The sequence below is a fragment of the Somniosus microcephalus genome, chromosome 8 (assembly GCF_052327205.1).
Source record: "Somniosus microcephalus isolate GS21.2 chromosome 8, FLI_Smic_1.0, whole genome shotgun sequence".
Classification (NCBI taxonomy): Eukaryota; Metazoa; Chordata; class Chondrichthyes; order Squaliformes; family Somniosidae; genus Somniosus; species Somniosus microcephalus.
The window spans coordinates 38,829,065-38,856,942 of NC_140994.1; the positions used below are offsets into that span (position 1 = coordinate 38,829,065).

Here is a 27,878-nt window from a genome sequence, read left to right on the forward strand (position 1 = left end):
AACACAGAAAAGGCTGCTTTCTGAAAAAGATTTAACACTGGGCAAGGCTTTCAGTATGGCTGTATCATACGAAGCAGCCGCAAGAGGAGCTGCAGAGATACAACAAAAGACACAGGACTTCAGCACCCATGAAATGACACAGGGTTTCGAGAGATGTTATCGCTGCGGCAGATCCACCCATAACCAGAGGGACTGTTGGTTCAAGGACAAAGCATGCAGGCAATGCGGAAAGATTGGACACATTGCACGGGTATGCCGATCTGGACAAAATAAATCCACAGACAGGAAAAAAAAAAATCAATAAAGAAAAGTACAGAAAGGTACAAATGATGACGGACAGTAGCTCCGAAGACCAGAAGAGCGATAGCGACTCCGAAAACAAGAGACTAAGCTGTCTCAAATTACATAATGTACTTGCCAAAGATGATTACCAGACCATTTGGGTTACCCTCACGATAGCAGGGTCCCCAGTTAAAATGGAGCTAGATACAGGATCAGCTCTGACCGTCATAAATCGACGGGATTACGAGCGGCTATTTCCGCATATACCTTTAAAAGACACATCCATTATCTTGAAAACATATACGGGGCAGAAAGTATACCCCAAAGGAAAAATAAGGGTGCCTGTTGTATACAACGGCAAGGAAATACAAAAGTTGCATTTATACATTCTACAAGATGGTGGCCCACCGCTGTTGGGACGTGAATGGATCAGGAAAATACGTTTAGACTGGCACTCCATTCAGGTACTGACGGTGACCAGTAAGAAAAAAAATGATGATGACGTCATACCTGAACGATTAAAAGACATCTTGGCCAACGCCAAAGAAGTGTTTCAAGAGAAACTAGGAACCTTGAAAGGCATCACCGCCTCAATAAAAGTGGAAGATGCAGCAATTCCCAAGTTTTTTAAAGCAAGACCGGTGCCATACGCAATTCGTCCAGCAGTCGAGGCAGAGCTGGAGAATTTGGAAAATGCAGGCGTATTATCCAAAATAGATTGGAGCGAGTGGGCAACACCCATCGTTCCAGTCATGAAGAAAGCATTGAATAATGATAAATCTGAAGAACAGAGAAAAATTTGCATCTGTGGAGACTTCAAGGTGACGGTAAACCTGATCCTTCACACGGTTCAGTATCCTCTTCCGAGGATAGAAGATATTTTCGCCTCACTATCCGGAGGGAAACGTTTCACCAAAATTGACTTGGCACAGGCATATCTACAGATGGAGGTTGAAGAGGCCTCTAAAAAATATCTCACGATAAATACACACAAAGGTCTGTACCAGTACAATCGACTGGTTTTCGGAGAAGCATCCGCTCCAGCTATCTGGCAAAGAGCTATGGAGCAAGTCCTCCAAGGGATTCCGGGGACTCAATGCTACCTAGACGACATCCTTGTAACAGGAGAAAACGACAACGAGCACCTTGCCAATTTGGAGCAGGTGCTCACTAGGCTGAGAGAACGGGGCCTACGAGCAAATCGCCCCAAGTGTGAATTTTTCCAAAATCAAATATCATATTGTGGCCACATAATTAATGAGGAAGGGTTGCATAAGTCACCTGAAAAAATTGAAGCGGTCATAAAAGCCCCAGCACCTGAAAATGTTTCACAATTAAGGTAGTTCCTGGGATTAATAAATTACTATCATAAATTTTTACCAAACTTATCAACTCTTCTACATCCTCTTAATGAACTGCTACAAACAGGAGTAATTTGGAAATGGAGCGAAGACTGTAAACGTGCCTTCCATAAATGCAAAGACTTAATCACGTCCAAAGAAGTTTTGGCTCATTACAACACATCACTGCCAATCAGACTGGCGTGCGATGCATCCCCTTACGGCATAGGAGCAGTATTATCGCATAAATTCCCTGATGGCTTGGAACAGCCAATAGCTTTTGCGTCACGCTCATTGAACTCAGCTGAGCGTAACTATGCCCAAATCGACAGGGAAGCACTCAGCCTGGTATGGGGAGTGAAGAAATTCAACCATTACCTACACAGACAAAAATTTACCTTGTTGACTGACCATCAACCCCTCATCTCCATATTCAACCCTAAAAAGGGTGTTCCCATTATGACAGCGCAAAGGCTACAGAGGTGGTCCCTTTTTCTAGGGGCACACCAATACAACATAGAATACAAAGGATCAAAACAGCATGGGAATGCTGACGGGTTATCGCGCCTACCGTTGCCAACGGTAGAAGCACCTACAGTAGACCCAGTGGAGATGTTCCACTCAACCATAGTGGAATGTCTACCAGTAACAAATTCTGCCATTGAAAAGGAAACGAGAAATTACCCGACTCTCTCACGAGTCTACGACTTAACGGTGAAGGGATGGCCAGCACATGGCGAACCACTGTTGCCAGCATTCTCGCAAAGAAGAGAACAGCTGTCAGTATGCCGAGGAACCTTGATGTGTGGATCCAGAGTGGTGATTCCACCCAAACTCCAGGATAAAGTGCTAAAGGAGCTTCACGAGGGGCATCTGGGTGGAGTGAAAATGAAGAACCTAGCCAGAGCGTTTGTATGGTGGCCAGGTATCGATGGAGACATAGAAGAAATGACCAAGAGCTGCCTAGGATGCCAGAAGGTCCAAAACGCTCCACCCCAAGCCCCTCTACATCCATGGGAGTGGCCCTCATCTCCCTGGCAAAGGGTACACATTGACTTTGCTGGTCCATTTATGGACTCAATGTTCTTAATCGCGGTTGATGCACACTCCAAGTAGCCGGAGGTAATAAAGATGTCCTCCACCACCACGGAAAAAACCATCACAGTATTAAGGACCATATTTGCCAGGAATGGGCTGCCGGAACAGATCTGTTCTGATAATGGACCGCAATTTGTGTCCGAAGAATTCAGGAAGTTCTTAAAAAACAATGGGGTTAAGCACTACACGTCCGCCCCATACCATCCCGCCACCAATGGATTGGCTGAAAGGTTTGTCCAGACCTTCAAGAAGGCCATAAAGGCCATGGGCAATGAAGACATAAAACTTCAGCACAAGGTGGATAACTTCTTGTTCGCATACAGGAATGCAACACATATGGTTACAAACCAAACTCCCGCCATGATGTTCTTCAATAGAAGCCTAAGATGCCGGCTGGATTTGATCAAGCCCAACATCAGAAGGGACGTGGAGAACCGGCAATTTCAAGGCATGAATGAAAGGCCAACTAGAACCTTCCAGATAGGTCAACAAATTTTGGTCCGGGACTACCGTACCGAGAAATGGCAGCCTGGAACTATCTGCACACGACTAGGACCGCTGATGTATACCGTGGACATCGGAGAAAGCATAATAAGGCGCCATGCTGACCAAATCATAGAGTCATCCGAAAAGGGACAACCTACACCACAACTCTATACGCCTAACGATGAAGTAGAGATACCCATATCTACCTCCGATCCGGTGATACTGGAACCCGATGAACCCGACACTGGCATTCAAGCCGAATCAGCCTTGCCAAAAGAACCTACTACACCACCAGAAACTACTACACCACCGAGGCGTTATCCGGACCGAGTCAGGAAGCCTCCAGAGAGACTGACTTATAATTAATTAACTGCAGCAATGTGTATATTATTTTTCTTATAACATGTAATTAATAATTACTTAAAATATTATGTACTGGTTAGCTAAAAGGGGAGGAATTGTAGTGTATGTGCCTTTAAGAGCCCCATGTGTACTGTAATGCCGGTAATGGCCACTTGGGCTATATAAGCCTGTATATTGTGTTGTATCCATTAGTTCCCCTCCAGACTTTGTTTAGTAAACACCTATGAACCAAACTCCTGTCTTCAGTGTCTCTATCAACACACAGACATCATCTTTGTACCAGCCATTAGGGTGGTTAGTCCTATGGCGGGAGGGTTTTACGGGCTCCCACAACCTATACGAGGGGGGGGGGGCCACCCAGACCCATGGACGCAAATATCCCACTGGATGTCAACCCAGAATTTAGAGCCGGAGCTCCGACTCCACTTGCCGGGACTGTCTGGAGCGGGGTTCGAAACCCTACCCCGTCTGGCCCAGTGGCGGGGATGCTACCGCTACGCCAAAGGCCCACTCCGATTAGCAACGTGAAATGGCTGGAATGAGCACAATTCACGGCATTAAAAGAACTCACAATTGAACTGATGATGACCTCAGCAATCTCCTCAACGAGGTGGAGGCGCAGCGCCTGCTCATCATTGGTAATGAGAAGTCCAAGGCGCCGCAAAAAGGACAGATGATAGCTTGGTCTTTCAAGTGGCAGCATAGGGCTCCAGTCACAGGGAGGGAAAAGGCGCAGGAAACGTATGGGTGTCACCTTTTGCGCGGAGTGGGCCTTTTGCGTAGCGGTAAGCATTCCCGCAGCTGGGCCAGAAGGAGTAGGGTTTCAAACCCCGCTCCAGACAGTCCCAGCAAGTGGAGTCGGAGCTCCAACTATAAATTCTGGGTGGACATCCAGCGGGATACTTGCATCCGCGGGTGTGGGTGCCCCCCCCCTCAGATGGGTTGTGGGAGCCCGTAAAACCCTCGCGCCATAGGACTAACCACCCTAATGGCTGGTATGAAGATGGTTATGGTCACGGAAGGAGCGTTAACGTGGCCAGAAATCCTTCCACCACTTCATACAGTTCCCGAAAGGGAACAGTGTGAGGATACGTACGACGATGACCTCTTGCGCAATGCACCTCCTTGGACCCTCAGTCGCAGATGCGAGGGGGCAAATCGTGCAATTGTTAAATTTTTCATTTTATTGACATGTAAAATGTTGTGTTTGCTGTTTTCATTTAAATGTTTCTTTGTGACTGAAAGGATATGTAACCTTTTGCTTTAAACAGTGCAGCCTGTCGTCAGTTTGAAAAAAATTAGCAACTTTTATTGGAGCCAAAGTATTTTTACAACTATTTGAAAATTAGAACATAGCTAGTTTCCACCTTGAATGTCTTTATTGCACTAAGAAAACAGAAAAAGTCACTTTAAAATGTTAACACATTTTTTTCTGAACTATTCATGTTTACAAATGTTTGAAAAGCAGGAAATAAGCTAGTTAACATTTTAAAGTTATAAACTATCTACATCAAAACTGACCCTGAAAACTGTTTTATGATGCAATAAAAGTTCACTGCTTCACTTTAAATTGTGTCTGCTCCTTTCTTTGCCTTGCGGGGGGAGGGGGAGGTACAAGGCGCCACTAGCTCGTGAAGGTGTTGGCTACTAGCAGTTCCCGGGCATTTTTCTCGCTCACAGGCCTCCTGCTTACACAGACGTCCTTGCAAGGAAGAAATGGAAAGAGTTGTTAAAGTAATTTTAATGAAGTGACTGGTTAGAAAATCACCCCGGCCTATGGCAGGAGAAATGCGTTATCGTCTTGGTAATACATCATACCCGCCTGATCAATTTCACAGCCCGAGATGATTTTCCAATAAGTTACTTTCTCTGAAAGTCATAATTAAATACATACATTCATACACATAAGTAAAGGAATATATACATACATACATATACGTAAAGGAATATATACGGACATACATACATAATTACTTAAAAGAATATATTGTGGCGTTGCCACATTGGGGAAACAGTGTGTATGTAGATAAACCTGTATAATCCCCTTTTAACTGCTGTATTCCCCTCCCCCCGCAAGACAGTTGCAAGCTGAGAGGAATAAGGCATGTTCAGACTTGCCTGCTGCTGAGAGAAGGAAAACCAATCAGGTGACCAATCCGTGAGTCATCACAGGTTCGCGGGCGGTACGAATTCAGTACTGTATTGTGAGAGTTGGAGTAAAGACCTATTTCTTGTAGCTCGCTGTGTTGCCTATTTCTTTACGCGGGAGACTGTAGTCTCCCACAATATTACTGATGAAAAGTTTCTTTCTTAAAAATGTTGGAAATGTTACATTATTCATTTTAGAACAGTCATTTTCACATTTAATAAACACAGCAAATTCAATTCACACAGCTACAATTGCTCCTTCTACCTACAGTACTGAAAACCCGTTTAAAAAAAAAAAAAATTAAACTTTAAAACTTACCTCAGCATTTCTTAAAATAACTTTCCTCCCTTTCCCAAACAAAAATATTGCCTTTCAGAAGCTCCACGATAAAATATATCTTCCTCCGCAGCCTCTGGAGCAACTGTACTCATGCTTTTTTCATGTGTAAGTTGTAAGGACTTAACCTCACTGAAAGCATGAATGAAACTGGCGAATTTTACTGCGCACGCGCTGCCTGTGCAGTCGCACGCATTCTGCCTCTGAACCCCTTCGTTCAGAGGACAGGAAATGCCGGTTTTCCCCGCATGCGCTGTGCATGCTGAAAACCGGCATTTCCTCCGGCCAGACGCGTGAGTACCCCAACCGTACTCACGCATTTGGAACGGAATTACTGGGCCAATATGTTTTTGGTGGCATTGGTTGAAGGATAAAAGTTGGCTAGTGTGCCGGGACAACTCCCCTGCTCTTTGTCAAATCATACCATGGAATCTTTTACATCCATCTGAGCAGGCTGCCACGGTCAGCTTACATAGGAACAGGAGCCCGTTCCACCATTCAATAAGATCATGGCCGATCTGTGGCCTGACTCCATATACCCACCTTTGCCCCATATCCCTTAATACGTTCGGTTAACAAAAATCTGTCAATCTCAGATTTAAAATTAACGGACTTAGCATCAATTGCTGTTTGCGGAAGAGAGTTCCAAACATCTACCACCCTTTGTGTGTAGAAGTGTTTCCTAACTTCACTCCTGAAAGGCCTGGCTCTTAATTTTTAGACTATGCCCCTTAGTCCTAGACTCCCCAACCAGCAGCAATAATTTCTCTCTATCTACCTGATCAGTTCCTCTTAATATCTTGAAAACTTCGATCAGATCACCCCTTTACCTTCTAAATTCCAGGGAATACAACCGTAATTTGTGTAAACTCTCCTTGTAATTTAACCCCAGGAGTCCAGGTACAATTCTGGTAAATCTACACTCCATGCCCTCCAAGGTCAATATAACCTTCCTAAGGTGTGGTGCCCAGAACTGAACACAGTACACCAGGTGTGGTCTAGCCATGGCTTTGTGTAGCTGTAGTATAACTTCTACCCTAGATATAAAGCCCAGCATTCCATTAGCCTTTCTGATTATTTTCTGTACCTGTCCATGATATTTTAATGATCTATGTACATGGACTCCTGTGTCTTTGTTCCTCCACTGTTTCTAGCTTTGCACCATTTAGTAAGTACCCTGATCTATCCTTTATAGGTCCAAAGTGGATGACTTCACACTTGCCTACGTTGAAGTCCATTTGCCACAGATTTGCTCATTCACAATCTATTCATCTCTCTGTAATTTTATGCTTCCATCTGTGTTCAAACTCTTCGTACACTAATTAACTCTTCAAATCACTACTGTTGAGAAGCTCCATACTGCTGGCCTAATTATTTAAAACTTATGCATGCAGCCTCGAGAGTTCAGCCCTGATAAACCAATCTAACATTGCATAAATATCATGAGCTGAAACAAAATACCAGTTCAGGCAAAATCCGGTTCGTCACAGATTGAAAGAACAAACTTGCAATTATAGTGCCTTTCACATCCTCATATACCAGAAGCACTTTCCAGCTAATAAATTACTTTTTGATGGGTAATCAATATGCAGGAAAACCTGATAAGAGTTCTTTGAGATGACAGATTTGATGGATGGGGGAAATGCAGTGGATGTGGTGTACATGGACTTTCAGAAAGCCTTTTACAAGGTACCATACAGGAGATTATTGGAGATGAATTGGGGGGGGGGGGTGGGGGGAGATAGAAAATTAGATTCAAAACTGGTTAGTAGGGATGAAACAGAGAGTATGAGTCAAGGGCAATGGCTACTCGTGTCCCACAGGGTTCTATTCTGTGTGTATCAATAATTTGGATACAGGGCTAGAGGGAGTAGTGTCCAATTTTTCAGATGATACTAAAGTAGGAGGCATAGTAAATAATTTTCAGGACCAAAGGAAGCTGCAAGGGGAAACTGATGGTGGAATGAGCAAGTGGCAGATTACTTCTTGCCATAAACTCCATGAATTCAAAGAATATAAATGTCAAGATGTAATGGTGAATCTATATAAACAACAAAACCAAAACAACTTGTATTTATATAGCACCTTTAACATAGTAAAATGTCCCAAGGCATTGCACAGGAGTATTTTAAGACAAAAAATTTGACACCACTCCACATAAGAATAAATTAGGACAGATGACCAAAAGCTTGGTAAAAGAGGTAGGTTTTAAGGAGCGTCTTAAAGGAGGAGAGGTAGAGGCGGACAGGTTTAGGCAGGGAATTCCAGAGCTTAGGGCCTAGGCAGCAGAAGGCACGGCCACCAAAGGTTGAGCGATTATAATCAGGGATGCTCAAGAGGGCAGAATTAGAGGAGCGCAGATATCTCGGGGGGTTGTGGGGCTGAAAGAGATTACAGAGATAGGAAGGGGTGAGGCCAGGGAGGGATTTGAAAACAAGGATGAGAATTTTGAAATCGAGGCGCTCCTTAACCAGAAGCCAGAGCACAGGGCTGATGGGTGAACGGGACTTGGTGCGAGTTAGGACACGGGCAGCCGAGTTTTGGATGACCTCAAGTTTACGTAGGGTGGAACGTGGGAGGCCAGCCAGGAGTGGGTTGGAACAGTCAAGTCTAGAGGTAACAAAGGCATGGATGAGGGTTTCAGCAGTGGATGAGCTGAGGCAAGGGCGGAGACGGGCGATGTTACGGAGGTGGAAGTAGGCGGACTTTGTTATGCTGCGGATATGTGGTTGGAAGCTCATTTCAGGATCAAATATGACACCAAGGTTGCGAACAGTGTGGTTCAGCTTCAAACAGATGTTAGGGAGAGGGATGGAGTCAGTGGCTAGGGAACAGAGTTTGTGGTGGGGACCGAAAACAATAGCTTCGGTCTTCCCAATATTTAATTGAAGAACATTTTTGCTCATCCAGAACTGTATGTCAGACAAGCAGTCTGACAATTTAGACACTGTGGAGGGGTCGAGAGAAGAGTTAGTGAGGTAGAGCTGGGTGTCATCAGCGTACATGTGGAAACTGACGCTGCGTTTTCAGATGATGTTGTAACAAAATGAATGAGTTAACGGCACAAATAACGACATATGGGTATGATCTTGTGGCCATTACAGAAACATGGCTGCAGGGTGACCATGACTGGGAATTAAACATACCAGGTTATTTAACAATCAGGAAGGACAGGCAGGAAGGGAGAGGAGGTGGGGTGGCTATGTTAATAAAGGAAGGAATCACTATAATACAGAGAAATGATATTGGGTCAAAGGAGCAGGATAGTGAAACAGTTTGGGTGGAGATAAGGAATAATAAGGGGAAAAAAACACTAGTGGGTGTAGTCTATAGGCCTCCGAACAGTTGCAACTCTGTTGGACGGAGTATTAATCAGGAAATAGTTGAGGCTTGTAATAAGGGAACAGCTATAATTATGGGGGATTTTAATTATCATATTAACTGGACAAATCAAATTGGGCAGAGCAGCCTTGAGGATGAGTTCATTGAGTGTATTAGGGATGGGTTTCTTGAGCAGTATGTAACTGAACCGACCAGGGGGCAAGCAACCTTAGATTTGGTCCTGTGTAATGATACAGGATTAATTAAAAATGTCCTAGTAAAGGATCCCCTTGGAATGAGTGACCATAACATGGTTGAATTCCATATTCAATTAGAGGGTGAGAAGGTTGGATCTCAAACAAGCATGCTGAGCTTGAATAAAGGAGGCTATGAAGGTATGAGAGTGGAATTGATTAGAGTGGACTGGGAAAATAGATTAAAGGGTAAGACGGTACATGATCAGTGGTGTACATTTAAGGAGTTATTTTACAACTTCCAAAAAATATATATTCCACTGAGGAAAAAAGGGTGTAAAAGAAGATAGCCATCCGTGGCTAAGTAAAGTAATTAAGGATAGTATCCGACTAAAAACAAGGGCATATAAGGTAGCCAAATCTAGTGGGAGGATGGAAGATTGGGAAGTCTTTAAAAGACAGCAAAAAATAACTAAAAGATTGATTAAGAAAGGGAAGATAGATTATGAAAGTAAATTAGCAAAAAATATAAAAACAGACAGTAAAAGTTTCTATAGTTATATAAAAAGAAAAAGGATGGCTAAAGTAAACGTTGGTCCTTTAGAGGATGAGACCGGGAAATTAATGGTGGGAAACATGGAGATGGCAAAAACACTGAACAATTATTTTGTATCAGTCTTTACAGTAGAGGACACTAAGAATATCCCAACACTGGACAAACAGGGGGCTCTGGGGGGGGAGGAACTAAATACGATTAAAATCACTAAGGAAGTGGTACTTGGTAAAATAATGGGGCTCAAGGCGGATAAATCCCCTGGACCTGATGGCTTGCATCCTAGGGTCTTGAGGGAAGTAGCGGTAGGGATTGTGGATGCATTGGTAATAATTTTCCAAAACTCACTGGACTCAGCAAAGGTCCCGGCAGATTGGAAAACTGCTAATGTAACACCCTTATTTAAAAAAGGTAGTAGGCAGAAGGCTGGAAACTATAGACCTGTTAGCCTAACATCTGTGGTTGGTAAAATGTTAGAGTCCATTATTAAGGAGACAGTAACGGGACATTTGGATAAACATAATTTAATAGGACAAACTCAGCATGGTTTCATGAAGGGGAAGTCATGTTTGACAAATTTGCTGGAGTTTTTTGAGGAAGTAACATACAGGGTGGATAAAGGGGAACCAGTGGACGTAGTGTATTTAGACTTCCAAAAGGCATTTGACAAGGTGCCACACAAAAGATTATTGCTCAAGATAAAAAATCACGGGATTGGGGGTAATATTTTGGCGTGGGTGGAGGAGTGGCTCTCTAACAGAAAGCAGAGAGTTGGGATAAATGGTTTGTTCTCAGATTGGCAACCAGTAACTAGTGGTGTTCCGCAGGGGTCAGTGCTGGGTCCCCAACTCTTTACAATCTATATTAACGATTTGGAGGAGGGGACCGAGTGTAACATATCAAAGTTTGCAGATGATACAAAGATGGGAAGGAAAGTAGTGAGTGAGGAGGACATAAAAAACCTGCAAAGGGACATAGACAGGCTAAGTAAGTGGGCAGAGATTTGGCAGATGGAATACAATACTGGAAAGTGTGAGGTTATGCACTTTGGCAGGAAAAATCATAGAGCAAGTTATTATCTTAATGGCAAGAAACTGGAAAGTACTGTAGTACAAAGGGATCTGGGGGTCCTGGTGCACGAAACTCAAAAAGTTAGTATGCAGGTGCAGCAAGTGATTAAGAAGGCCAATGGAATGTTGGCTTTTATTGCTAGGGGGATGGAATATAAAAACAGGGAGGTATTGCTGCAGTTGTACAAGGTATTGGTGAGACCGCACCTGGAATACTGCATACAGTTTTGGTGTCCATACTTAAGAAAAGACATACTTGCTCTCGAGTCAGTACAAAGAAGGTTCACTCGGTTAATCCTGGGGATGAGGGGGTGGTCATATGAGGAGAGGTTGAGTAGATTGGGACTCTACTCATTGGAGTTCAGAAGAATGAGAGGCGATCTTATTGAAACATATAAGATTGTGAAGGGGCTTGATCGGGTGGATGCGGTGAGGATGTTCCCAATGATGGGTGAAACTAGAACTAGGGGGCATAATCTTAAAATAAGGGGCTGCTCTTTCAAAACTGAGATGAGGAGAAACTTCTTCATTCAGAGGGTGGTAGGTTTGTGGAATTTGCTGCCCCAGAAAGCTGTGGAAGCTACATCATTAAATAAATTTAAAACAGAAATAGATAGTTTCCTAGAAGTAAAGGGAATTAAGGGTTACGGGGAGCGGGCAGGAAATTGGACATGAGTCTAGGTTCGGAATGGTCATGGCCCTGTGGGTAGTGGAGTGGGCCCAGGGGCCGTGTAGCCTGGTTCTGCCCCTACTGTGTTCTAATTCTGTTAGATTTCAGGAGATGGTTTTATTCCTGTTCCTGGCTGGGGTGGAGATTGCCTTTACAGAAGGTAAGTACTGTAGAAAATATAGGGACAGAGTGATCTCCTGGAAGAATTTCGATTGCCTAGATGGGTCAGAGAGGAATTTCCCAGATTTTTTTCTCCCAAATTGGCCATTGGGTCTTTATCTGGTTTTTTGCCTCTCCCGGGAGATCACATGGGTTCGGGTGGATGCAGAGTGATAGAAGATTTGAGGTTAGGATCAGATCAGCCATGATCTTATTGAATGGTGGAGCAGGTTCGAGGGGCCGATTGGCCTACTCCTGCTTCTATTTCTTATGTTCTTATGATGTCGCCAAGGGGCAACTTGTAGATAAGAGATAGGAGGGGGCCAAGGATATATCCTTGGGGGACACCAGAGGTAACGATGCAGGAGCGGGAAGAGAAGCAATTGCAGGTGATTCTCTGGTTACGATTAGATAGATAAGAATGGAACCAGGCGAGTACAGTCCCACAGGGCGACAGTGGAGAGGCGTTGGAGAAGGATGGAATGGTCAACCGTGTCAAAGGCTGCAAACAAGTCAAGGGCGAGGAGGGATAGTTTACCTTTGTCACAGTCACAAAGGATGTCATTTGTGACTTTGATCAGAACCCTTTCGGTACTGTGACAAGGGCAGAAACCTGATTGGAGGGATTCAAACATGGAATTGCGGGAAAGATGGGCACAGATTTGGGAGGCAACAACACGCTCAAGGACTTTGAAGAGGAAAATGAGGTTGGAAATGGGGCAGTAGTTTGCAAAGATGGAGGGATCAAGGTTTGGTTTTTTGAGAGGGGTGATGACGGCAGATTTGAGGGAGAGGGGCACAGTACTTGAGGAGAACCATTAACAGTATCAGCTAACATGGGAGCCAAAAAAGCAAGTTAGGTGGCCAGCAGTTTGGTGGGAATAGGGTGGAGGGAGCAGGAGGTGGGTCTCATAGACAAGATGAGCGCAGAGAGGTCATGAGGGGAGATCGGAGAGAAACTGGAGAAAAATGAGAGTTCAGGGCTAGGGCAGGGGAGAACCTTAGAAGAAGTTTGGCCCAGTGGGCTAGGGAAAGGAAGGGAAGTGGCAGAGGCAGCTGAACGGATGGTCTCAATCTTAGAGACAAAGAAGTCCATGAGCTCCTCATACTTGTTATCGGAGGTGAGGGTGGAGGAGACGGGAGAGGGGTTTAAGAAGATGGTTAGCAGTAGAGAATAGGAGCCGGGGTTTATCTTTATTCCAGAATCATTCTGGAATAGTGAGCAATTTTGGCAGATGAGAACAGGGCCCGATAGCACTTTATGCGGTCCAGCCAAATCTGGCAGTGAATGGCTAAACCAGTTGTCTGCCATATCCGTTCGAGTCTGCGTCTCTTAGTAAACCTTAGTAAGAATGCTGCTGTTTTCGGCTCCACATTATAGGAAGGATGTTGAGGCAGTTGAGAGTGCAGCAGTTACTAGGATGCTGCCTGGTAAGAGCAAATATGAAGACTTGAAAAACGGACTGATTTTGTTGGAACAGAGATTATGGCATGATTTAATAGAGGTGCTTAAAATTATGAAGGGATGGGACAGGATAGAAACAGATTGTTCCCAGTAGGCTGTGAAATGCACTACCAGAGTTAGTGATTGAAGAGACCTTATTGAAGGAAAGAGCAATAAAGGGTTATTGGAAAAAGGCAGCCACGTGGGATTAGGACTATTGCTCCTTTGGAAGATAAATACCAATGTGGACTGATTGGGCCAAATTATTTGTTTTTGTATTGTCATTTCTATATAATTCTGGAATCAGGCTTGAAGTCACGACCTTCTGCCTCAGAGGCAAGACTGACAAATAAAATGACAATTTTGCAAAAAAAAATTAAATGTACTAATAAAGGATTATATAAAATAGTACTTTTGTGCAAGAACAAAAAGCACAGAATTAATAAATACAGCCCATCAGGCCTGGTCCTTCCAATAAAACATGCAGTTTGTACTGCCATGAACATCACCCACAAGGCTTTTGAAGTGTACCAGTAACTGAAGTTCCTCTGTATTAAAGCAATACAAAGGTCAGCCTGATAGGCTACAAGTAGAAAAACTCCAAATTGCTGAACACATTTCTAAACAATTACTAGATTTATTAATGCTGTAAACATTGGACAATCTTGTATTTTTATGTTTTGTGTGAGGTTATGGTTTCTGGATGTCTTATTGAAATGTTTGTTTGCAGGTGTGTGAAGGAACAAACATACATTACATATCCATCATATTCCAATAATACTGCTCGATTTAAATTTGAGCCATTTGAACCCCTGAACGTTTTTCCTTCCGTTATAAAATTGTGGTCTGTAGGGCTTTTGATTCTTCTGCTCGGTGTTACTGGGGATGCATCTCCCAAGAAGATACAAGCCCTTCAGAAGGAAGCAGTGATGTTGTGATGGGATCCATTCAGCTGAGAAAAGATCTAAAGTACTCTGTAGATGCAGGTACAGCTACCATTTTCTGTATATATGTACTCCAAAAGTGCAATAGTTTGAAAGAACAAAAGTTTGCAGAATAATAATTTAGCATTTTATTTTGCTGCACAGCAACTATAGGGTAACAGTTCTTTTTAAATATCTTTCAGAGCTCCTAAATAAAGGCAGCAAAGCTGACAAGAAAATGGATTAAATAATTTTGCCATTTGACTTGCCTTTGTTGGTTCTGGCTCTTCCATGTTGGCTGCAATGGTAATAAAACTCAGGAACCAGCTGAGGAGGTATCCATACCAGCAATTATGAGGCAACCTTCTCATCACACATCATCCAGAAAGATACAAGTTAAAATATGAAAGCACATAGCAATTACAGAACAAGCTTGGGAAAAAAATAATGCTGCACTTTGTTCTGAAATTATCAATTTTATTGCTGTGGTCAAGCTAAACCAAATGCAGCTAATTTACCAGTAAACTATTCAGTAATTTCACCCAAGTGTTTGAATGAGTAAATGCAATATATTTTGATTTTTACAGTATAGGATGTGGCTTCTCACACCAGTGCCCAATGAGCCTCCTACTCACCAACGTGCTCAACCTAAACCTCCTTCCAAGGGACATTAGTGTGTAGTCCAACTTAAATATTTTCAATTGTCTAAGAATTTCAATGTATAAATTTACAATTGCGTTGTATGTAATATCATAATTTAATAAAAGCTTTTTAAAGCTATATGTCCATTTCTCTCACCCATCTATTTCATTAAGATGCTACAATAGTCTAAATGTTAACTAAAACCTCCAGTCAGTATTGACCATTTGACGATTACAAAAAAATAAGTGTACAAATGTACAGATTCTGGTACACAAGGAGGATTAGAACATATATAGGAGCAGGAGTAGGCTATACAACTCCTCGAGTTTGCTCAGACATTCAATAAGATCATGGCTGATCTTCTACCTCGACTCCATTTTCCCGCCCTATCCCCCCCATATTAAACCCAACTTCCCTCTTCTCAAGTTATACATCTATTAAAATTCATGATGAATTTGTTCGATAAATTATCTCTAACAAATGCACACACAATAAAGCATACTTATTATAAAGCAGTAGGTCTAGCATACACTTTGTGTCCTTCAAATAAAAGAGTAACAAAAGAAATCTCCAGGAACTACCAGAGCCTGAACAAAAACCAAAAAACAAAACTCTGCAGGTGCTAGAAATCTGAAAATGCTAGAACCGCTTGGTAAGTGGAGCAGGCGCCAGTGGCCCAGGGTTCTGGTAGAAGCGATCTCAGAACAGAACCCTGTGAGACACGAGTACCCATTGACCTTATCTCCTACTCTGTTTCATCCCTACTAACCAGTTTTGAATCCAATTTTCTACCCTCTCCCTAATTCCATGCCCCTTAATCTCCAATAATCTCCTGTATGCTACCTTGTAAAAGGCTTTCTGAAAGTCCATTTACACCACATCCACTGCATTTTCCCCAATCCATCAAATTTGTCACCTCCTCAAAAAACCCGGTCAGGTTTGCCTACATACTGATTACCCATAAAAAAGCAACAACCTTCTTGGGATGGGGATCCCCCATCGGTACACCACTGGCAGGGTGGTCTGCACCCCTAGTGCTGACTTGTCTATTCTTCTCCTCACCCCCCGCCCCCACAACTCCTGGACCACTGGAGCCTGCCAGGTTTTCATGCTCCACCTCTCCAACTTCACTAACCTGCTTTAACTATTCACACATACTCTGGCTCTTGCATATGTCTTATTTCTCTCATCATGCCTCCCTTTGTATTACACTATCACTGGTCAATTAACCGCATCCTGTTCTCCATCTGATCACTTTACAGCTCATTCTTTTCTTGTTTGTGTGTTTCTCCCTTTTCCCTCGCTCTGTTCATCTGTAATATCTTTTAGTTCTGATGAACGGTTATGCCCGAAACGTTAACTTGTCACTTTTCTCTACAGCTGCTGTGCCTGACTTGCTGAGTTTCTACCAAAGCCTGAACATCTGGAGCCTCTTAACTGACCTCTTGATAGACTCAGCCAGTGTTTACTTAACAGTTAGACTTTGTGCCTTTAAAGAGACATAGAATACATTCTGCATTACATGGTAAAAAGCTTCTCTCCTTATAAGTTTCACTCACCATAAGCAATGCTAAAGGAGATACATATATTTACATATTTTAAAGCACTTTATTTAAAAGAATTAGAATTTGTGGTCTTTCAGGGACAGACTGGATTAAGTATTGCTGCAACTTAGCAGAATAATACATTCTCGATTACATAGTGTAACATTCCCGTCATTACAAATAGTTTCTTGTCAAACTTACTGTGAATGTCACAGGATATTGCAGGTACATGTATAATAAATGGCGACCCAACTGAATGTTTTAAGTACTGAAATTATCAGCAATGTGTTTTATCATTGGAGATACTGCAAATTCAAAATCCTACATCCAGCACAAGCCCTACAATGCCGAGGTCAGTATCAACCTATTGGTTAATATCTGCCATAATCTACTGGCCAACCATTAGAAAATAATATACCTGCTAGCTTGCAATTTTACTGTTTCAATAAATATTTTCAGCAAATTATATTGGGAGGGAAGGGGAGAAGAGGAAGACAAATCACACTCCTGTACTGCAATTATATATTTAAGTTTAAAGAATATTTCTGCCACAAAGCAATCAAATCTGTTAGTTTCAGATAAATTTCTGGTTCTTTAGGATACTGTATTTACATTCTAAGTATGACGTTTATCCTTAAACAGATATAATCTAACGAGGCACATTTTTTCCTTTGTGCTATTACCGCACACAGTATTAAAGCACATTCAGTATTAAAGCATAATCAAAATAAAACAGAAATTATTATTCAACGTCAACATAAAGCAGTCATAAGCGATAACTTAAAGAAAAGCTCATTCTACAAAAAGCTAATTACATACTTTTAAAATAGAATCTCTCTTGTCGGCCTGTACAAGCGCGATAATATCGTGGTTTATAGGATTTCCAATTTGACATGGTCGCCAAATTCATTGTTCTCATGACTTGCAAGAAACTGTCCCAAATACAGATACAAATCACCCCCACCCACCCAAATAGTTAATCATAAAAGAATTTGAATGAAATGTGTGCTTTATCTTAGATTTAGAAGGTTAATAAATTGAACAAATTTTGAAGGAAGCTATTTTATATTTGGTTGAGCTTGTAGCCATTTACACTCATTTATATTACCTTTTCTGTAGTTAACTCTACATTTCATCTGACTGAGCTCCCATTAACTTGTATTTGCTCAGCTGACAGCATAATTTACACAATAATGCAAATATAACCATTATAATTCCCCACTCGTGCACTAGCAAAGTATTGCACCTCCTCAATGGCGAATCAGCCAGGTACAGAAATTAAATTATTGGGGAAAGGGGTTGAAAGGGGCAAGATTCTTCTTTTTTTAAGGCAGCCTATCCAAAGAAACCCACGTACTATTTGAAGACAGCCACCTTTCTTGCTTGCAACACCATGTTGCAACACTGCCTTGAGGCAAGTCCACAGAGGCAAGATTGTAATACCACATTCAACTGTAACATTAGACTGCTGCTACCTTATTATGAATGCAAGCAGGATACAAATTAATTTCCTGAAGTTCAAATACGTATTTAATCACACTAACTTTTACATTGGTGATTAACGAGTCATTGATAGGTCTTCCAAAAACAGTAGAAGTGAATGTTTGAAAGTAGTTATATGGAACATAACTTTTAAGATTTATATTTTTGAAGAGGTATGCTAAATTATACTGCCCTTGGAGTTTTAAATATCCACTGCAAGTGCCCAAACAAGCAGAGGTGGAGGGAACAAAAATCAATGTCCGACCCCTTTACATTCTTAATATTAACTCTTCAAGGGCATAGTAACAGTTAATAGAATATCAAAGATATCTAACACCAGTAACACACATTCAATTCATTGCCTCAAAGTTACAGTATTTCTCAAACATTCTGATTTAGTATTTTTGTATTTGTTAAAAAAAAAATTTAAATAGAGGACATTTTAAGCCCGAGAAATGCCAGTCGTCAAAGAGAACAGAAAGTGATCAAATTATAACTGCAATGCTGCGTTTTCAATTTTATTTACTGGTGATGCATTTGGCAGTTTACACTAGACCGGGGGTGTCCAGGCTTTTCTGTGGGCCGTTAAGTGCATTCCACAGACACTCATGGGCCACATGTGTGGTTTTAAGTTACTATTAACTTGCATTTATCTCAAGCTGCCAATTTTTGACAGGTCTTGGTGTCCTGATTAAGGATTTATCCATTAATGAGGCTACAGAGCTAGGATTAGCCCTTCCCAAACCTCCAGGCCCACAAACTTCAAAGACAAAACAAGTAACAAATATAAGCACAAATAGGACGGAGTTACCTGGGTTACATGGCCATGGATCACTGGCTGTATATGTGGCTCATGGAAAAACACCCACACCAACAACAAACTTAATAGGCTGAAACGGTCAATCTATATGGCCCAGGTCCATAGTTTGGACACCCTTGCACTAATGCTACATTCAGGGTTTCTCAAAACTAAACCAGTTTCACAGTAGTCTTTTGAGGGGTGTGAAGAAAAATTAGTTAAAGCTCCCCATTTGTTAAAATGGTGCCACATTCATAGCTTTTTGTTACAGTTCTATTCAAAGTAATATTTTCAAGTAGGTTGGTGAGTGAAACAAACTTCTCATCAAGGTCAGCTTGCAATGTGTTTATTCGACAATCAATATGATCCTTCAGTCTCTTTTCTATAGAATCCATGTGTTCAGTGATATACTTTTCCAACTCAGAGAAAGCCTGTTGGCTATGCCTGTGAAGAAATGCAGCAACATGAAATCAAGCAGGCAGGTTCTCAAAATGTACCTTTAAAAAAAAAAACTATACCCAAAAGATTTAATTCCAGAACTGGCCATGGTTCCTCAAAAATAAAAAAAAACTTAGAAGTAGTAAGCTGTGGGACAGTAGTTCATGGAAAGTGACCAAAGTGATGCAAACTGCCGTACTTGTGAACAGCAGATGCACAACTGGTTTATCTACTATAAAAAAAACAAACATCAAAGACGAAAAGGTTTAATACATAAATTAGTAACTCTCCCAAAGCATTGCTCGTGGGCAGTTCAGGACCTGGAATGTAGTTTCTGATACTTACTGCGATACTGCGGAAGCCTTAAATGCAACAGCAGCTTACCCATTGCTACAATACAGTAAATGTACTGAAGCAATTCATCACATCACTAACATGAAGTAAAATGATTTATTCTTCCCGCCTCTCTGCCCCAAAGCTTTTTTTTTGCTCAATTATTAATATTTTTTCTCCACTTAACTTCCCAAGATGGATTGTAGTTCTTGTTGAAAGTGTTGCTGGTGCAGTAGTGCACTGGAGAAGTAATCACCACTATCATTGGCCATGGTCCAGTTCTGGTTGAATGACTTAATGCAATCACAGTGTCTGAGATCACCATCAAAGTGCCTCACAAATATTCCCCTCTAGCATTAGTGTAGATATCAGTTCCCTTCGTCAATTCAAAAAAAGGTCCAATTCCAAACAAAACATAGGAACAGGAGTAGACCATTCAGCCCCTCGAACTTGTTCCGCCATTCAATAAGATCATGCCTGATCTGTATCCTGGCTCCATCCACCCGTCTTGGCTCCAAATCCCTTAATACCCTTGGCTAGCAAAAATCTATTGATCTCAGATTTAAAATGGTTAATTCAGGTAGAATCTACTGTGGGAGAGTTTTCCACACTGCTACCACCCTTGACATGAAAAAATGTTTCCTAACTTCTCTCTTGAATGGCCTGGTTCTGATTCTAAGGTTATGTCCCCTTGTCCTAGACTCCCCCATCAGCAGAAAAAGTTTCTCTCTATCTACCCTATAAATTCCTTTCAAAATTCTAAAAACCTCAATCATATCACCCCTTAACCTTCTATATTCCAGGGAATACAAGACTAATTTATGTAATCTCTCCTCAATCTAACACTTGGAGCCCTGGTAACCTTCTGGTGAATCTGCGCTGCACTCCTTCCAAGGCCAATATATCCTTTCCAAGGTGCTGTGCCCAGAACTGTATACAGTACTATTGCTCAGAATTATTCAATAGCTTAAACCATTTAAAACACTGGGGAAAAAATCTATTTTTGATGTTTGGTTCTCGCTACTTGTGCCTCCCCATTATTTGTAAATATTCTGCTTTTATGGTCAAGTGACATGGTTGCTGTAGTGTATTCTGGGTATTGTCCGTGGAAGCAAGGTGAAAACTACAACTCCCATAATGCATTTTCTTGTTGCACACAAAAATTTGTCAACAGTAGCTGGAATTCCAAGTGCCCAAATGAAATTTCCAACTCGGACCGAAGCAGAATGCAAGCCCCACACCCCAGAAAGACATGGGGCCTATGTCGAGGTGAGGGAAGTACACTTCTTTCAGGCATTTCTAACATTAAAATACGCATTTTAAGGGTACTTTTAGTGACTTGTCACTATTTGTAATGCAGGCTAAGAGTTGTGGAACCATGGCTTTAACGTCAAACACCTCCTCTCGTGTAAAGTAATGTGAAGCCTTTTCCTCTCATGTGTTCTCTCATATACTTTGTGAAGTTTTTAAAAAATTACTTTGCTATTTTTGCCATGAAATTAACTACATAATTGACATTACATAATTCTTTACTCCATTTGTTAGGTGCTTTGCCCTAATAAGTCATCATGAAAAGCTGCGGTAGTTGAAGGCATAAACCACCAATCTACCTTCCACAGATGCTATGCAGTGACTGGCAGTGATCATGCACAGGCTGGTTCAAGATTGCTATAAATTCCCTAGTTTCTAACAGAGGTGGGAGGAGAGAATTAAAAGCAAAACTGAACACAATTTTCAACAGAACTTTTGTCAGCATTTTTTTTGATATATAAAGTAAAGTGCACAGCTCCATTACTGTAAAACAGACATCTGCAAAATGCCAAAATCCATACCTGTCACAGTTTCTGTCCTCTGCTGTTGCAGTGATTTTAGTAACTTTAGCTTTCTCTTCCATACGAAGTTCATTCACCTGGCCACAAAGGTTCTGAAGAAAAGGAAGCATTTCAGAACTAAAGGCATTTTGCTCCCCATTGCTTTGTTTGCACAGAAATGTTGACACAAGCTCTTTCAAATCTCCTCCTGCAAACTTTTGTTGATCTACATCTTTTGTGCTGTCTTCAGAATCATATGTTGTTTTCTTATTATTATTATTAGTTCCAGGAGACAAGACTGAGCCATCTCTTGTTTGTGTAGGTTCAGCATTAAAGGTAATTTCTTCTGGATCCTTTGTTTCTTCCAGTTTTGAAATGGACATTGGGTTAGTTTCACTAAATACATGGGAAGAGGTCACTCCTTCTTCAGACTGCGCAGTAATCATCGGAGGTGAACAAGCTACTTTTCCAACTTCTGTCAAATCTCTTGCGCCAAAGATGCCCTGGAACAATCCTCCTATTGCTGCCTGATTCTGCATGGAGAACAATCGATATACGAGGTTATAACAACTTCCATTATTGTTACCGATTATCTGCAAAAACCATCAGAAGAGCTTCACGTTCCCCTGGTGCAGAGGCACTGAGACTAACTGTAACCATCCCAGTCGAGATCATCTAGCTCAGCAAAGACCTAGAACCTTTAAGCTTGTATGCTTCAGTTAGGCGCTGCCTTTACCAATCAAAGGACAAGATTCTCCTTTTCCTCCACTTCTCTACCTCACATCTTCTCAAGATACTGCCTTCATTACTGGGTTACAGTTGTGGGCAGCCTACAGTGCCATCCCTATTATTGATTACTGAATTAATCTTTTATTAAAATACAATGCCACCAAGCTCGCAATGCAGCTGCTTGACAGTAGAGTTACATGGGGAAGGATTAAAGTGTAAATCTGCCACGGGGAACTAATCACCTGTGAAATGCTCATTATTTTTCTTGATCATATCTATATTTAAATAGTTTTGTGCTCTCCCTGCTTTAAGCGTTACACTTCACTGGAAGTTTATGAAAAACTATTAAAGTCCTGGTAGCATAATAAAACAGAAAAATGTAGTAAAAAAATAATTCCAAAAATTTCCTGTAGTCAATGTGCCAAACACATTATGCTGTTTAAAGAATATCTTCCCAAATTAGTTCCCATGGCCTACTTCCCCTCTGCATCATATCTCTAAATTGTCACTACCATTCCCTAACATCTATATGCAGAGTAGGCACAAAGCTGTATGTGCTTTCGCTCAACTTTTCCACAATGTATTACAATAAAAAGTACAAAATACACTAAGATAGTGAATAATTGACTTGAAAAATAGTGACCACACAATCGTGTGCTCTGAAGCATGCACTTTATTCCAATTGAGCATTCTCGATGCATCACTACGGCCTGTCTTACCCCTGTATTTTCATTATAGACAATCCCTTCAGATGAACAAATTGTTCCACTTTATAATAGGAACATATGCATTGAGAGCAAAGAATGAGTTAGAGATTTTTAAAAATATTTTAATGCAGAAACATAAGTATTGTAATAACCAAATCTATGATCTTAAAATTACTGTTGCCTCATGAAATAAAAATCTTATTCAACTCTTTTACCGTGACCAATACATAAGTCACCTTCTGTTGGAACTGGACCATGTTAAAAAGTTGCTGAGCTCCAGGTGACAGCTTCGCTCCCATTGAATCCATCATTGTTTGTACTCGTTCCAAGTTAATGTTCTTTCCCAATGGAGAAAAGCCTCTTGCGATCCTTACTGAAGCATATTTTATGCCCAGTAATATTTTACCAATTCGTACTTTCTCCTTTCCACCTAAAGATAGCAGCTAAGAACAGGATATTAATCAGAGGATTCCCAGAGTAAAACATGACCAGTAAAAAAGAAAAAAAAAAAATCTCAACACTTTACCTTTAGTTCACAAGATGAACAAGGAAAATCCAACTTAAAATACTTCTTAAACAAGAGGATCTGTTCATGGTCACTGAAAGACAATTTAAAAACAGAAATGCTGGTAGTTAGAAACCACATAATTATACCTCAATGCATTCAAAAGGTCAGTGGCTCCAGTGCAGCAGTTGCTGCCAAAGTGATCCCTGTAAGGTGGTGAATCTGAAACAGGTCCGTCTACCTGGAGAGTGAATTCTATAGCAATAGCTGCTGTTTGGGAACTAAGCCTGTAATTGCAGGTAAAGACCACCACCCACTTGTCTACAGTAATTTCAGCAGAAGAGCCATGGAAATCCTGGAGAAATTACCCGCTTTAAAACCCACCTCTTTGACCAAGCATTTGGTCACCACTATTGCTTATGAACTCTGAAGCACTTTGGACTGTTTTTCTACGTTGCAGGTACAGGTAGACTATCCTTTATCCGAAAACCTCGGGACCAGCCGTGTTTCGGTTTTCGGAGAATTTCGGATTTCGGAAGGTGGGTCAGCGGGGGGTCGTGCGCACGACTTGCGCTGACGCGCAGCGTAAGCCATGCGCACGGCCCCCCGCTGACCCCCGCCGAAGCCGACCCCCCCCCCCGCGGACCCCCGCCGACTTACGGTCGGGGTCGGCGGAGGTCCGCGGGGGGGTCGTGCGCACGACTTACGCTGACAGTCGGCGGGGGTCCGCGGGGGTCGGCGGGGGGGTCGTGCGCACGATTTACGCTGACGCTCAGCGTAAGTCGGCGGGGGTCCGCGGGGGGGTCGGCGCCGGCGGGGGTCGGCGGGGGGGTGTCGGCGGGGGTCAGGGCCGGCGGGGGGTCGTGCGCACGACTTACGCTGAACGAAAAAACCTTCGGTTTTTAGAGGTTTTCGGTTTTCGAAGTTCGGATAAAGGGTAGTCTACCTGTACTTCTATAAATGCAAGTTTTGTTGTTAAAGCCATAAAAAGGACAAATAGGATTTGGGATTTTATATATGGGACACTGTGACCATTAAATAAGCTTTGACGCAACAGTGCTGTGATCACTTTTTTGGAGGCATAGCAAAAGCATGGCTTGTTAGCCCAAATGCTTCTAAAGGTATATCACTCCAATACTCCCTTAATTTAGAACTTAGAGTAACAAAGTAATTATATGCACTGTACAATGTAGACGCCCTGTGTTATTTGCATTGTATAGTGCAAATAGTTGTTTTATGAAGCACAACACCTTGCTGCACATGCCTTCAAAGCAAATGTATTTTACCAAATATGTTAGTGGTGAGCAATAGGTTAAGGTCAATAACCCACAAGGTGAATTTTATAAATTTTTATAATGAAAATAACCATTATTCATTTTCACAGAATTGCAAATACAAAATCAACAACTCCTTCTATTCCATTTGTAATTTGCATTATTATTTTAAACGATACAGGATTTAAACCATGCAATAAATTGGTTCTTTTGAGAAAAGAACCCAACTGAGTACGAATATCAAAATTGGTATTGGCACCATTGACAAAACTCATAAGTTGCTCAATACAGTATAATTAACTGTTTCCTTACTGCTGATTCAAGGCTAACAATCATTGTAAGCCAAAACAATACATTACCCATTTATTTGTAGATCATCTACTCTTTGGCCTTGGCTTGTTCCACAGTACTCGTCTTCTGTGTAAACCTCCATAGTTCTCGCTTCACTCACTACTTCTACAAAGACTATGTCAGCAGGCTGCGGAGAAGAACACTGTAGATACAGCACACACGGAGTTTCCGCAGAAGTGGTTTGAGGCCGTTCCAAAGTGACTAGTTCTGCACTGAACCATAACAAAGGAAACAGTAAGCCATCTCTAATTTAAAGCAAGACATTTTTCAAAATCGTAATGTATCACAATTTTCTTTTATCCTTGGCTGGTCACAAATATTACTTACATTTCTAGTAAACCACAGACTTTACATTTTTCTAATATTAATCGAGATTTCCTTAATGCTTACAACAAATATTGCACTATTATAATATGTTCCCAACAGTTACTGGTAATATTCAATAGAACATCCAGTAATTCTTGAGTAAATATGTCCCAGGGTTTCAGAAAAAGTTTATTGAGGCATTCTTCACTTACAGGGGTCCCAATGTAACACCACATTTAAGCTGCATAACCAGTGATTAAAGTGCAGAGTTTACTTCATGACGAACACTCAAATACTACAGTATTTGCAGCAGACTCGGCAGCACATCAAATCACAAGGACCCTGATCAATAATCAAAAGCAGTGCTTTTCATCTTACCATTTCACCAGACAAAAAGGTTAAGGTACACGTGCATAGGCAGTGCGAATGAGTATGGCGACCACCTGCCCAGCAATGTTTATTTTTCATTTTTTAGTTATTAATCAGAATTGCAATTAGCCACATCTAGATTCCCAATTGACCACATGTGACTAGTGGCCAACGTATTAGAGAATGGTTCTTTCAACTCATTTTAACACATGCAGCAGACACTTGGCTGTGTTAGTGAAATCACTGAGCTGACAGCACTGGTTGCCAACTAATCCCATCATTGCAGCCAGAAACATCACGAGTCGGTAAAAGTCACACCCAGATTTCCAATCACCATCTTAAAAGAAAAAAAAAAGTTGTTGGCAGCAATGCATAAATCTCATTCTGCAGCTGCTGAAAATCTAATGGAAGAACCGAGGCGGGTTAACAGCGATGGCCCGAAACACGCCGCTCAAAAGCAGCAGCGCTGTCAACGCCAGGCCCGGAAAACCCGGCGCAAGCACCGCCGCGAGGCCGCGCTGCCAGCCGGCGGGTCGCTTTGCTCACTCGCTGCCGGGGAAGCTGCGCACGGCAGCCAGGCCGCAGTCCCCGGCCTCACCCCACCCCCGGCAGTCTCCGCCTTACCGGACGCAGCTCTCCGGGCCGTCTGCTTCCGAGTCCGCCGCCATCACCCGCAGCGCCTCCCGCAGCCGGCCCGCCCCCGGGCCGCACTCCCAGGTGGCTCTGACACACACCCCGGCCGCTCGACGGCAGCAGCTACTGCTGCTCGGCCTCGGCTCCATGGTTGCGCCGCTCCCTCGCCTTCTGCCCGGCCCCGTCTCCCAGCGACTGGCCGCCCCGGCACCGGAAGCCGCTGAGTGCGCAGCCGCCGCATGTGCAGGTGGGCACTGAGTGGAAAAATGAAGCTCAGAGACAACCCTCCAATATTAGAGAATACAAAACACACAGGGCAAACACAAGTCTGCAAAGATTCATTACATGTTTTTTTTAAATTAATTCATGGGATGTGGGCGTCGCTGGCAAGGCCAGCATTTTTTGCCCATCCCTAGTTGCCCTTGAGAAGGTGGTGGTGAGCTGCCTTCTTGAACCACTGCAGTCCGTGTGGTGAAGGTACTCACACAGTGCTGTTAGGGAGGGACTTCCAGGATTTTGACCCAGCCACGATCAAGGATTGGCGATATATTGCCAAGTCAGGATGGTGTGTGACTTGGAGGGAAACTTGGTGGTGGTGGTGTTCCCATGTGCCTGCTGCCCTTGTCCTTCCAGGTGGTAGAGGTCGCGGGTTTGGGAGGTGCTGCCGAAGAAGCCTTGGCGAGTTGCTGCAGTGCATCTTGTAGATGGTACACACTGCAGCCATGGCATGCCGGTGGTGGAGGGAGTGAATGTTTAAGGTGGTGGATGGGATGCCAGTAACATCATAGGATGTAATAATATCATTCACCAAATCTGGATTTTTTCCCCAGTGTGTCAGGAAAATTTGGCAATGTCCATGATAATTTCCTGCCCAACCAGTCTCCTTTCTCTCTCCAGCACACACTACAGTCACTGAGAACGGAGCTCTAGTTTAGAAAGCTCCTGTATTTTTTCATATTATGCACTTTTTAACCACTGGATTCATTAAACATATGATAAAAATTCATAATAGAAAGGTAAAAATTTAACAAAGAACTTGTATTTAGCTAGCACATTTCATATATTCAAGATGTTACAAACGTGCTTGGTTTAACAGATCTGAAAGACAACACCTCTGACAATATGATATTCTCTCAATACTGCACTGAAGTATCAATCTGGATTATGGGCTCAAGTCATAGGTGTGACTGGTACCCATGAACTTCTGATAGAGGTAACAGAGTCATTCTTAAATATACTAGTAGATCTCTCTTGGCATTGTTCACAGGTCATCTGATCTACTATCTGGCCCCATCCTCGACCGTCACCTCGCCCCCTGACTCCTTTGACTAACCACAGGCTTTAGACCTCGTTCAGCATTCGCCATAGGTCACCCAGTCTGTACATGTAACCCACAGCCACTTCTCTGCATTTACTGGCATTCATATTTTGGTTGCTGCCCCCAGACCTGAGCTCTCCCCTCTCTTTCTTATCGTCCACCTCCACTCCTGCTCTGGTCTCCTCTCCTCCTCTTACTTCATCACCTATTTTCTTGCTTTCTGTCATCAATTGTCAACCATACTGCCTC

The 27,878-nt window shown here is 42.3% G+C and overlaps 1 protein-coding gene and 1 pseudogene across 1 annotated transcript; one reads left to right on the top strand and one right to left on the bottom strand.

Moving 5' to 3' along the window:
• Positions 1–14,635, top strand: part of LOC147113465 (CUB and zona pellucida-like domain-containing protein 1) — a 31,197-nt pseudogene extending 16,562 nt beyond the window's left edge.
• Positions 14,636–16,618: 1,983 nt separating this feature from the next.
• c8h10orf88 (chromosome 8 C10orf88 homolog) lies at positions 16,619–26,572 on the bottom strand. Its single transcript, XM_085994599.1, has 6 exons — positions 26,303–26,572; positions 25,012–25,215; positions 23,400–23,472; positions 23,110–23,316; positions 21,459–21,970; positions 16,619–19,299 (listed from the first exon to the last, which is right to left on the bottom strand). Exons 1-6 carry the CDS (start codon positions 26,458–26,460, stop codon positions 19,074–19,076), a joined length of 1,380 nt encoding a protein of 459 aa, XP_085850725.1. The 5' UTR covers positions 26,461–26,572; the 3' UTR covers positions 16,619–19,073.
• Between the last annotated feature and the right edge of the window lie 1,306 nt (positions 26,573–27,878).

Excerpts from the sequence above, each read along its gene's own strand:
- c8h10orf88 (XM_085994599.1), bottom strand. The coding sequence starts at position 26,460 with ATGGAGCCGAGGCCGAGCAGCAGTAGCTGCTGCCGTCGAGCGGCCGGG. Across the intron at positions 21,971-23,109 it reads TGGTCCAGTTCCAACAGAAG|AATCAGGCAGCAATAGGAGG; the intron begins GTGACTTATGTA and ends TTCTCCATGCAG. Across the intron at positions 19,300-21,458 it reads GAGGACAGAAACTGTGACAG|GCATAGCCAACAGGCTTTCT; the intron begins GTATGGATTTTG and ends ATTTCTTCACAG.